The following is a 13,463-nucleotide window of genomic DNA, read 5'->3' as shown; positions in this document are numbered from 1 at the left end:
GAGAGGAGTGCATCTAAGCCCACAGAGTAGATATCTGAAATACAGCAGCACCCAAATATTCATGGGGAAAATTGGGGGGGGGGGGAAGAAAAAAAGAAATTATTCAACAGCACATTAACAGAAATCTCCTGTGGGAAGCTGATAAGCAGCTGGAATGCACACAGCTGCTGCTAGAATATAAACTATGCTTCCGGTAGGTATTGCAATGTTAATGGGGTGATCACGGAAGTTACCAAAAAGGATATAAGGGAATAATGTAGACATGTTTTATCTAGATTAAATTTAGAGAGCAAGATAAAAATAAGGGGATTCTAAACAGGATGAATGGCCAACTATATACTAAAAATTGTTCAATCAAGAGAATGATTTCTAGTGGCAAGCTGTAAGGTTCTAGGAATTTAAAATTTTTTGAGTAGCCACTAAAAATGATGAAATTAGCAAAAATAATTTGCTGGGGTTTCCTTCCTTCCTTCCTTCCTCTCTCTCTTTCTTTTTTTAAGATTTTATTTTATTTGAGAGAGAGAGAGAGAGAATGAGACTCAGCAAGGGAGCCTGACTGGGACTCAATCCTAGGACCCTGTGATCATGACCTGAGCCGAAGGCAGACATTTAGCTGACTGAGCCACCCAGGTGCTCCTAATTTGCGGTTTTTTAATCCCAAAATATTACATTTTAACATGTAATCAACATAAAAAGCTAATGAGATATTGGACATTCTTTTCCCATACCATATCTTCGAAATCAGGTGTGGGTTTGTAACTGACAGCTCCTCTCAATTCACATGTGCACAGCAGTAAAAAGGAGAGGAAGTTCCAGAGAAGGAGACTGTGGCTCCCCTTTCCTGACAACCAGAGAACCCAGCAAAGTCCCCCTACAGAAGCAGTCCAAGAAAAGATAAGTAACAATACATGGATGTTACAAAGAAGGGGCATTACATATCAGAATGAGAACCTATGATTCTACAAGAAAACAAACACTCACTGTGGTGTGAAGAGACGGACCCAATTCCTGAAGAACAGAAGACCTAGCTCCCAGGGGGGAGAACCGCCAGGGAAAAGAAGAACAATGCAAGAAGAACCAGATAAGAGAAACAGTAAGTCACTGGGGGATGGCCACAAACAAGATGCAGTAAAGCTGCAGAAAACCAACACAGCCCTGTGTTACCTCGTCTATTCTACATGCCTTTATGGGAGCATGGCCATCTCCCTGAAAACCAGGCATTCCACATTCCTGCAAGATGGGGAGGTGTTTCCTGAAATGAAACTTCCATACCCGACACTGCTTCAGTTAACGATAAGAGTGTGTTTGTTATTCATCATTGGCCCTGACAGTTTATGCTAATGAGGTAACTCCTGGTGGGCCCCTAAGTACACACTCTCCTGAGTTCTAGGAGTTGTTCTAGCACAGTATCAGACCTCAAGAGGGCCATGGGAAGCCCCCAAATTTGTAGTCAGTTAGTCAGAAGTGTGGGCAGCCTGGGGACCCTCCAAACTTGCATAAGTGCAGCAGTCATGTGGGGGGGGGGGGTCATGAGGACTCCTAAATGTAAAGTCACTTGGGTCAGAAGAGCATGTGGCAGCTTCCATCTACATTGAGAGCAATCTTGCTGGGGATCATGCCCTTTATCTGTGGGGTCTGTGCTATAGCAGAGAGTTTTACTTCAGTATTTCATCTTACTTATTTTTTACTGCAGTATTTTAAGAAGTCAAACCTATCTGGCAGAGTTCTCAGGGGCTGCAGAATCTGTGCCCCTCCTTTCCTGCTAGTGCCATTAGCCCTATTCAACTTTCCCAAGTTCTCTTACTTCCCTAAACCCCTAGGAAAAACTGCAAAAGGCCACAAAAACCAAAGTCAGCTGACATTTACTCCAATTTAAGAAGGAACTAATGCAACAAAAAAAGTAAAGAGATTAACAAAACAATCAAAATGAAATATTTTGGGATGCCTCGGTGGCTCAGTCGTTAAGCGGCTGCCTTCAGCTCAGGTCAGCCCCACGTCGGGCTCCCTGCTCGGCGGGAAGCCTGCTTCTCCCTCTCCCACTCCCCCTGCTTGTGTTCCCTCTCTCACTCTCTCTGTCAAATAAATAAATAAAATCTTAAAAAAAAAAAAAACCAAAATGAAGTATTTCACCTTTGTTTAAAACAAGTCCCTCACTAGTTCAGTGCTCATCATAATACATAAGCAGTGCGGGGTAGAGAAGCCTTGTCACTGAAGGATAAAGTTCTGCCTTGAGTCAAGAATTTTACGCTTCTACAACACTTTAAAAACGCATTTCCTTTTCAAGCACATATGCAATTATATATCCTAGTATCTCTATTACCATAAATGCAATTCAACTGTTTGCAGAGTTGTACTACAAAGCCTTTAGTTATGCCTCAGGCAATAAAAAGGATGTCATTTAATACATATATGATAAGTACGGGGCTGTGTGTGACAGGGGTGAGAAAGGGGTCAGAACTGAGTTGTGATAGGGAACACCAAACTCTGAACTCCAAAGATTAGTAAAGTTCAGAATGAATTAAAAAGTGGAAGCATGGACAATGCTCCTGAAGCAAGATCTCCAGAGCCATCAGGTCCACATAATGCTGTCCACTACACTAGCAAGCTCAAAAGGCATAGCCCTCACTGCTGGAGGACCTTAGGCAAGTTACTTAACCTCTCTAAGCCACAATTTCCTTACCAAGAAATGCTGTTGTGGAAAAGGCATGGTATTTGCATACACCTGGTTGCACAGCAGATGTCAGCTGTGTTGGATGAGGATGACAGAGCAGAGCCCTCCAGCACTAGAGACAAGGGCTTGCTCTCTGAGGTTCAGGGACCACAATGAGCTGGTTCCCATGCCACTACCAGTACCTGTTACCCTGTGCCTTGGGCTGACAGTATCCTTGCTTTCTGCTTTACAGGCATACTTTCTAATATGCAGGCTACTTACAGGAGGTTGGCTTCCTAAAGACAATCTTTGTATATCTGGAGGTTACATCTCATGCTATCATTGACTATGGTGAACAAGATTATGCTTAAACACAGACACAAAATGATATTCTGATTTTAATTCCAAATGAATCATTAACTTGAATAGAAGACTGACCTATGACCCACAACTATATGGTCAACTAATCTTTGACAAAGCAGGAAAGAACATCCAATGGAAAGCCTCTTCAACAAATGGTGTTGGGAAAACTGGACAACACACAAAGAAGAATGAAACTGGACCACTTTCTTACACCAGACACAAAAACAAATTCAGAATGGATGAAAGACCTAAATACGAGACAGGAAACCATCAAAATCCTAGAGGAGAACACAGGGCAGCAAACCCTTTGACCTCGCCTGCAGCAACTTCTTACTAGACACGTCGCAGGAAGCCAAGGAAATAAAAGCAAAAATGAACTACTGGTACTTCATCAAGATAAAAAAGCTTCTGGACGGCAAAGGAAACAAATCAACAAAACCAAAAGGCAGCCTACGGAATGAGAGACAATATCTGCAAATGATATGTCTGATAAAGGGTTAGTATCCAAAATCTATAAAGAGCTTATCAAATTCAACACCCCAAAAACAAATAATTCAGTTAAGAAATGGGGAAAAGACATGAATAGACACTTTTCCAAAGAAGACAACCAGATGGCTGGGGCTCCTGGGTGGTTCAGTCAGCCAAGCATCTGACTTCGGCTCAGGTCATGATTTTTGGGGTCCTGGGATCGGGTCCATGTTGGGCTCCATGCTCGGCTTCCGCTCTCCCTCTGCTTCTCCCTCTCCCTCTGCTCTCTCTCTCTCAAATAAATAAAAAAATCTTTAAAAATAATAAAAAGAAAGGGCACCTGGGTGGCTCAGCTGGTTAAGCAGCTGCCTTCAGCTCAGTTCCAGGATTGAGCCCTGCATGGATCAAGCCCAAGCTCAGCAGGGGGTCTTGCTTCTCCCTCTGCCCCTCGCCCCACCTGTGCTCTCTCTCTCAATAAATAAAATCTTTAAAATAATAATAGAAAGAAGACATCCAGATGGCTAACAGACACATGAAAAGATGCTCAACATCACTCATCATCAGGGAAATACAAATCAAAACCATGATGAGATAGCACTTCACACCTGTCAGAATGGCTAAAATTAACAACAAAAGAAACAAAGTGTTGGTGAGGATGCAGAGAAAGGGGAACCCTCTTGAATCGTTGGTGGGAATGCAAGCTGGTGCAGCCACTCTGCAAAACAGTATGGAGCTTCCTCAAATACTTAAAAATAGGACTACCGTATGACCCAGCAACTGCACTCCTAGATATTTACCCAAAGGATACAAAACACAGAAAAGGTACATGCACCCTGATGTTTATAGCAGCATTATCAACAAGAACCAAAGTATGGAAAGAGCCCAAATGTTCATCGACTGAGAAATGGATAAAGATTGGGGTGTGTGTGTGTATTTAAAATGGAATATTACTCAGCCAAAAAAACGAATGAAATCTTACCATTTGCAACAACGTGGATGTATTATGCTAAATGAAGTCAGTCAGAGAAAGACAAATACCATATGATTTCAATCATATGTGGAATTTAGGAAACAAAACAGATGAACATATTATGAGGAGGCTGCGGGGGGGAGCAAAAGAGACTCTTAAAGATAGAAAACAAACTGAGGGTTGATGGAGGGAGGTGGGCAGGGGATAGGCTAGATGGGTGATTGGTACTGACGAGGGTACTTATGATGAGCAATGCATGTTTTATGTAAGTGATGAGTCACTGAATTCTACTCCTGAAACCAATACTGCACTGTATGCTAACTAACTAGAATTAAAAAAAAAAAAAAGACTGACCTATGTATTGTGTACATAATTCAGGTCAAAATACATTTAATGGTCAAAGAAAACATGATGTAAAATTAGTAATGCATTTAATGTGATTACTGATGTTTTCCTTAGAATATTTTTATGGCATTAACCTGGACTATGTCACTATAAATCCAAATGTACAAGACACATATTTTACATAGAAGTCCCATTTTCTATTCTTACATAATGACCAACTTACCAAATGATCTATGGAATATCTTTTCCAAATATTAGATGCTTTACATTGAGATTACAAAATCAAATAACTTGAGAACATGCTATGTGTCAGTTTTTAAAAATAAAATAATAGTTAAACAATAATATAATTTCACTTATTAAAAGGTAGTAGTAGCAAGCCTAACTTACCTGGAAATTAAATAGCAATTCACTTCTCTTTTTTCTTGTCACCTTACTAAACAATCTCTTACATAAAGATTTCTATTGTTCAAACATATCTAATTAACAGCATGTTTCTTCATTTTAAAACATGATGACTGGACTAAGTCTATGTCTCAGGCAAAGAATTAAGCACCTGAGAGAGATCATCTCTTTCAAATCTCAAAATATTCCTGAGACAGGTATCATTAGTACCCTCATTTTACAAAAAAGAAATGGAAATTTAGAAAGGTTATTTTGCCAGGATGCAGCCCAGGATGTAAGCCATGCAGTTTCTCCAATTTCTAGACACTATTCCCTTCTATAGTATCTTTTAAGTTCAGATATGTCACAATCTATCTTTATTTGCATTAACATTAGTGGAGATGTTAAGTTTCTAGGACAGGGACTATCTATATTTAATCATGCACATAATTAATGTAAACTGACCAAAATGGTAGTTTGGCACAGATGTAAAGTAATGGTGAAAGACTTCCATCTCATACATAGTACATATTAGGTGAGCCCCTAAAATTTTTAGCTGATTAAATAATGTGATTAAAAAATCACCAGTCCTCTAAGTTACCTACAGTTAACTGCTAACACACTTACCTCTATTAATTTGTTGGCATGTTCACGGAAAACTTGGGCATATTCCTTAACTTCTTTCTCATTTCCATTCTTTGCAGCTTCAATCAATACTAAAAGTGGAACGTTGGTTTCCAGGAATGAATCTGAAACATGGTCCATGACGGCTTTGCGGAGCTAATAAATGAATTGTAAAAAATTTGATTTTATTTCTACCAAGAAACTAGACTGCTTTTTTTCTCTTGTACTTTTAAATCTTAATGGAAGCTCATGATAGCCTGGCTGCACTTACATGAGGATCCCTCACGAAAGCTGTGCAGTTATATAATGTGCAACACAAGAAACATGATCCTGAAGATAATGGTTATGCTATAGTTACAGCATTTCAGCAATAAAATCTCAGGTTTCAAGATAATATCCTTTTTCTTCTTGGGAATTACAAAACTAAAGCTTGTATCTTAAAGGAATAATACAAAGTTGAAGAGAAAGCAGCTCTGGGCTGAAATGACACAAAGCCTTAGAATATATGTAATTAGCCTAACTGGCTAACGAAAAATGAAAAGACAGGATTAAGGACTTTCTGGTTTATCTGAAGAGGGTTAGCACACCGTGAACCTTAAACCTAAAAGGTTATCTTTATAACCATTTCTGATATGACTTCACCAGAAGGAAAATGAATAAAAGCATATTCTGTCATTAACTTTGCTTTTTATCAAATATGATCAATAAAATGTCTCTCTACTAAGTCTGGAAACTATTTTACTACAACTTTGTTTTACGTCTTAATACAGTTTTGTAAATTCAACCCTAATTTTTTAAATACTAGACTCAATTGGACTCTGAAATGTTAATGGGACTATTTAACAAATGAAGAGATTCTTTCCTGTGTATTTACTAACTTGGAAAATTGAGCAAATGAAATCTCTCTATACCCACATATTTGTACTGGAAAAACATCTCCAAGGATCTAAGGGAACTTAAAAGTGTGCAATCAGAATGGGGCAAGTCAAATAAGTGCGATTTCTGCTTCTCCTGTATGTAACCTAGTATCACAAGATCCTTCAGGGTTTTGTCACAGGTCCCCCAAGTCATTTTACATTGATTTTCTTACCTGTACATCCTTTTCACACTAGAGCTAATTCATTCAGTCCATCCCAGTGGGACTGTATTATTCCAGGCCCCCCAAGAGATTTTATTAGCCATTTAGAACCTTACTAGCAATCAGAGATAGGCAATTTCCTCTGGAAAATCCATCCTTTACCCCAATAAAATATATGGGCCCAGTATTTACCGGAATTTTAACCCAAACTACAAAACTGAGAACTTGGGAATGCAATCGACAATTTTTCCAGTTTACCTGTCTACGCAAGTCCCTAGTCTTCTTGGTCATTTTATCTATTGCAGAATTGAGCGCATCGCTTCTTTCTTTACGTCCAGCCTGGAAAATAAGAAAAGAGATGCACATTTTAGTGATTCACAAGGAAATGTAATTATAAATGTAATAGCCAACATCTATTTTTTGTTCAAATCAACATTTTTTTTTTAATTAAAGCCCAAAGTTGAAAATAAATGGGGGTAGGGTAGGAGATATGTGGCTTTGTTTATAAAAACCTAACCCTACAATGCTTAGTCTCCACATTATCCGATGGCAAGAACTGACAGAGTTTTACCAAAATAAGAGAAGTTGAGACATGACTTTCATTTAAAAGGTTCTGCTTGAAAACTGAAAGTCTTGACTGACTTCATTTAGCATAATATATCCACATTGTTGCAAATGGTAAGATTTCATTCGTTTTGTTGGCTGAGTAATATTCCAGTGTGTGTGTACACACCACAATTTTTTTTAGATCTTATTTGAGAGAGAGAGAATGAGAGAGGGAGCCAGAGCACGGGGGGGGGGGGGGGGGGGGGGGGGCAGAAGCAGGCTCCCTGCTGAGCAGGGAGCAATACACAGGGCTCATGACCCAAGCAGAGGGCAGATGCTTAACTGACCGAACCACCCAGGAGCCTAAACCCTTGAACTGCAAGCAAGAACAGGTTACACCTGATTTTGATAAACTCTGAGATGTGAAGAATGTCAAAATATGAAAGATGGCTAAAACAATGTGAAAACAATGAATTTTAAAGTTAAGATGTACCATGATGGGTCAGAGTTAATAATGTGTATTATGCAGCTCCAATAAGAATGCTCTGTAAGATTACTTCAGCCATATATTTTTAAGTTCTAGGCTAAGCTTAATCCAATTGTACTGCACAGAAAAGAACATATTAGTCACTCTCAGAGTTATATAAATGGGCATTGCTTCAGAGGTCAGGAAGTTCAGATTTGCATTGGGGAACATTTTAACCAGAACCAAAATCGACGGTAGCTAAAAGAAAAGGGGACAAAGCTAAGTTACCCAGGTAGAACTAGCCATGTGCTTGGAATACCTTGGTAAGATTTTAGGTAGGTTAGTCTATCAAGTACATTACAAGTTTTTCCTTACAAAACGCCCAGCCAACAAATGTAAAATAAAACATGTAGTAATCACAGGAAAGATACAAGTGGACAAGGGAATTTAACCCAGTGTTCTACTTTTCGGTGCCCTCAGGACATTCTGGTATAACTATGCCTTCAGTATACAAGCCAGCACAACACATGAATAGTTGGGTGAGGAGACATATTTCCACGTTTTCTCAGTGCCTTGTACGTCCATTTGTTACTCATTTTCTCTCTTATGTCCCACTGGTTAAATGGGAACAATGACTTCTGTCCCTCTGCCCCCATCTCTATGGATTGTTATAGGGGAAAAGAAGAAATATTGAAGCAGAGGACAGAGAGGAGACAAGAGGGGATTTTAGGAATACAAGTGCTAAAATAATACGATCACTCTCAAATCTGTTTAGGGTCACATCCATTACCTTTCCCCCTAATAATCCTGGACTACCAGTAAAATTAAGTAGTCCAGTAATATCAGTGGGCTAAGGGGAATCTGGGTGGTGCAGTCGGTTGAGCGTCCGACTTTTGGTTTTGGCTCAGGTTGTGGTCTCTGGGTCCTGAGATCGAGTCCTGCGCTGGGTTCTGTGGTCAGTAAAGAGTCTGCTTGGGACTCTCTCAAAAAAATAAAATAAAATAAGTAAATCTTAAAAAAAAAAAAATGGGTTTAGAGGCGCCTGGGTGGCTCAGTTGGTTAAGTGTCTGCCTTTGGCTCGGGTCATGATCCCGGAGTCCTGGGATCAAGCCCCATGCCAGGCTCCCTGCTAAGCAGGGGAGTCTGGTTCTCCCTCTCTCTCTGCCCCTCCCCCTGCTTGTGCTCTTCCCTTCTCTGTCAAATAAATAAAACAAATTCTTTTTAAAAAATGGGTTTAAAAAAGAGTCTCAACAAAACTGATTCAGGAATGAGAATTTCTGCCTGAGGAATAAATGGTGACTTACTCATGGCCATCAGTGAGAAAAGAACTTGACAAGTATATAATCAGTTACTGACAATCTTAAAGATCAAAATAATAGGATCTAAGGCAAAGGTGACTAAAATGGAATTTTAAAATAATCAAACTAATGTCTTCATTAGGAAAGTCTCAGTACATCCCTTAGACACACACACACTTCAAGAAAATTCCTCTAAATGAACCTAGTATAATTTATCATTGTTCCTAGCCATGTTTTTAGGATGTGTCTAGTAGATCATTTATCCCAGAAAATATCACTCTCTGAAATTCAAAGGTTGGGCACAATGACCTCATGAGAACCCAATCCCTTATAACCTCGAGAACCCAATCCCTTATAACCTCGAATGCCCAGAAATTTTCTCAATTTGTGTAGAAGGATTTACTTTGCAAGTTATATAAAAGCAAATCCTCAAGCTTGATTTTGAGGGAATGAGAGCCACACAGCAAAATTTACTTTAAGATGCAACCCATACCACAAATCTGTTCATTCTGTATTTGTGAAACTACCCTAAAAAATCAGTTTGTCTTTCTTATTACTTTAGGAAATAAAAGCCTATGCCTCCGTGATCAAGAAGGGACAGTTCAGAAGCAGTCATCTGCTGAAGCTTGTAGGTTATACTAGACAGACCACCTTTTAAATGAAAGTATCCCTTTAAAATATGTACGTACACGTACACACACACGCGCGCATGCACACGCACCCACCCACACTCAGCGGGGAGCCTGCTTCTCCCTCTCCCATTCTCCCTGCTTGTGCTCTCTCAATTTCTGTCAAACAAACAAATAAATCTAAAAAAATAAAATATAATATAGGGTAAGCACACAGGCATATACACACAACCTTAACAATGAGTTTGATGAAAGTGGAAAGGTTGCTGATCTGTATAACAAGATTTTACTTCTCTTTGGAATAAAAGCTGTTAGGATTTTTTATTTCTAGTTTTAGTTATGCAAAAGGAAAGTTGCTCATTTAACCTTTAAAATAAATGACTCACAACTCCGACCTACCTCCTAATTGAGAGACTCTATTCCATCTAAGCAGAGAGACCATGTAGGTTCACTCACATTTAATATGTATGTCCTGCTAAGCAGTGACAAAAGGGCTAAGAAAAAGATAGGGCATATTTGGGATTTCAACATATAGCTTCCCCTCAGCAAGTAAGTATCCGCTGAACTGAGGGGAGGCAAAGGTTATTAGCTAGATAGCCTCTAGCAACATAGTTCTAGCTGAGACTGTGAAAGGGCTTTCAAAACCCATCTCCAACAGAAGCATCAAGAAGTCACTCTATCTTTCTCCTGTGTGGACTGACTTCTATTTATTTAGACATACTCTTTACTGAGCACCTACTCTGCATTCACTGAAATAGGCAGGACTAGCCAAAATCCTTCTTTCAGAGAGTTTATACTCTGATATAAAATAATTCAGAGCAACACAAAACTCAGCAATACTCTATTGTGCTGGGCCTGATAGTTCTGAATGACCTAAGAGAGACGGTAGGAAGGAAGTTATACACAAGGTTACATTTAAGTTAGGCACTGATTTTTAAAAAGTATTAAAAACTAGGGGGTATGTGGGTGACTCATTTAGTGGGGCATTCAGCTCTTCGTTGCAGCTCAGGTCCTGATCTCGGGGTTGTGGGATCAGGCTCTGTGCCAGGCTGGGCACTGGGTGCAAAGTCAGCTTGAGATTCTCTCCCTCTCCCTTCCCCTCTGCCCCTCCCCCTGCTTGCTCACATATATATACACACACACTCTCTAATTAAATTAAAACTTTTTAAAAAAGTATTAAAAACTAAACTTTCTTGGAGGATTTTACCCACTTTGGTGGTAACCTGTGAAAGAAGAAGCAATCCCCCCCCCAAAAGGCCTGACCCTTGCCTCAGAAAGAGTAATCTTTCTCCTGTAACAAATTCAGAACTCCCCCCAAACCACTCCTATCTTTGCCACAGATGAGACAGGTCTCACTGCTGTGACTGGTGCACATGTCCACTAATTAATTCACCTATACCCTACAACCTCTCAACTCCATAGCTCTAGTCTAACCCTTCCAAATTGGGAAAGAATGAAATATGTCCCTGGCACAGCTGGTGGCATCTCAAGGTGCATTTTAATTCCTAGAAATAATGTGACAAAGGCTCCCAGGTGAGCCTACAAAAGACTACTCAACCTAAAGGTAATAGTACAAAATAAACACAGTGCTTCCAGAAAAGAAACACAAAGTGAAAACTTCCACAGCACTTCCAGCACTTCCAAATTCACAAATGAATTTGTGGCATCTTTTTGCCAAATCCTGGGAGATCAGAATGAGCATGTGAACTACTCCTTTATCTTTCTCGGGGCGGGGGGGAATATGACAAAATCCAGGATGGGGAAAAGTTAGAGAGCTAATACTAACAGGGTCCCAGCACTGAAGCGTGTAGCTGAGATGTTCTAATCTCTTTTTGAGACACCAGGTTTCTTTTCCTTAAAACAGATAGTAATCATCTACTTATTAAACAGCTGCTGTGTAAGTTGGGAAGTTATCAGAAGCACAAACAGGTACTTAAAGCAAATAGGTATAAACACTGGGGTGCAGGTGCCCCTTCAGACCACTACATTTGGATCTTTGGGGTAAATACCCAATAGTGCAATTGCTGGGTCATAGAGTAGCGCTATTTTTTTTTTTTTTAAAGATCCGATTTATTTATTTGAGAGAGAAAAAGAGAGAGCAAGCACGAGCTGGGGAAGGAGCAGAGGGAAAGGGAAAAGCAGACTCCCCACTGAGCAGGGAGCCCGATGCAGGGCTCTATCCCAAGACCCTGGGATCATGATCTGAGCCGAAGGCAGACACCCAATGGACTGAGCCACCCAGGAGCCCCAGGATAGCTCTATTTTTAACTTCTTGAGGAACCTCCATACTGTTTTCCAGCGTGGCTGTACCAGCTTGCATTCCCCCCAACAGTGTAAGAGGGTTCCCAATAGCCAAACTATGGAAAGAGCCCAGATGTCCATCAACAGAGGAATGGATAAAGGAAATGTGGTGTATGGAGAATGGAGTTATTATTTAGCTATCAGAAAGGATGAAATCTCACCATTTACACTGATGTGAATGGAACTGGAGGGTATTACGCTGAGCAAAATAAGTCAATCAGAGAAAGACAATTATCATATGGTTTCACTCATACGTGGAATATAAGAAATAGCACAGACGATCATAGGGGAAGGGAGGGAAAACCAGAATGGGAAAAATCAGAGAGGGAGACAAACCAGGAGAGACTCTGAATCACAGGACACAAAGTAAGGGCTGCTGGAGGGGCGGAGGGTTGGGGGGGGTAACTGGGTGATGGGCACTAAGGGGGGCACGTGCTGTGAGGAGCAGCGGGTGCCACATGCAATGATGAATCACTGACCTCTACCTCTGAAGCTGATGATGTACTCTATGTTGGCTAACTGAATTTAAACTAAAAATAAATAAATGAATGAATAAATAAAGCAAACAGGTATACAAAGTAAGTATATGAAGGTCATAAAAGAAGGCCTTAATTTTGAAACTATTAATAACCCAGGGAAAAAAGACTAGGATGACTCAACTGTGAGGATATTTCAGAAGGATTTTTAAATGCTCAATTGACTAGGAAAATCTGGCTAAGACTGATAAACCAGGGCCTCTTTTGATTTCTATGTTGATTAACAACAACAAGAAAGCCCAACGTGGGGCCTGATCCCACAACCATGAGATCATGACCTGAGCTGAAATCAAGGGGTGGACACTCAACAGAATGAGCCACCCAGGCGCCCCCCAAAATTAATTAATTTAATTAAAAAAACAGCTTACAAATCTTTAAGAAAATGACCAATTCCACATGGGAATGAGCAAATGAAATACACAGTTCACAGAAAAGAACAAAAATGATAATACACCTACATACAAAATGATGTTCATTGTTACTCATAAATAAAGAGAAATAAAAGAAAGCTTTTTTCAACTATTAGATTCCAAGATATTGTTAAATATGGTGTGGGGGTGGGAAGGGGGGTGGTGGGATGGTTAGTGAACACTTACGGACTTCTGGGGAAGTAGGAAATGGTTTAAAACTTTTTTGGAAGGCAATGTGGCAATGTCTATCAATTTTAAATATACACACTCTGTAACCCAGTGATTTTATGTTTAGGAATTTATATATAAACTTGCCTAAGAATGCAAAGATATTAAAAGGATATTCATTTTACACTGTCTGCAAAAGCCAAGATCCTCAAAACAAACTACATGTC

The 13,463-nt window shown here is 39.8% G+C and overlaps 1 protein-coding gene across 3 annotated transcripts in view; it reads right to left on the bottom strand.

Moving 5' to 3' along the window:
- CTNNA1 (catenin alpha 1) overlaps positions 1–13,463 on the bottom strand; it is a 181,170-nt gene that overhangs the window by 41,180 nt on the left and 126,527 nt on the right. For 2 of the 3 annotated variants that reach the window (XM_028103519.2, XM_088023269.1), the window contains 2 exons: positions 7,141–7,221; positions 5,808–5,960 (listed from right to left, as the gene is read on the bottom strand). In XM_028103519.2, the coding sequence (XP_027959320.1) occupies positions 5,808–5,960; positions 7,141–7,221 (234 nt within the window). Of the gene's footprint in view, positions 1–981; positions 1,056–5,807; positions 5,961–7,140; positions 7,222–13,463 lie in introns of those variants that run through there. The other variant, XM_028103520.2, reaches the window with a different exon arrangement.

The sequence above is a fragment of the Eumetopias jubatus genome, unplaced genomic scaffold (genome assembly GCF_037043125.1).
Source record: "Eumetopias jubatus isolate StellerSeaLion01/CBP00866 unplaced genomic scaffold, mEumJub1_p1.0 scaffold_5, whole genome shotgun sequence".
Lineage (NCBI taxonomy): Eukaryota > Metazoa > Chordata > Mammalia > Carnivora > Otariidae > Eumetopias > Eumetopias jubatus.
Note: the sequence above shows the minus strand (reverse complement) of the source record. Positions and strands in the feature narration are given on the sequence as shown.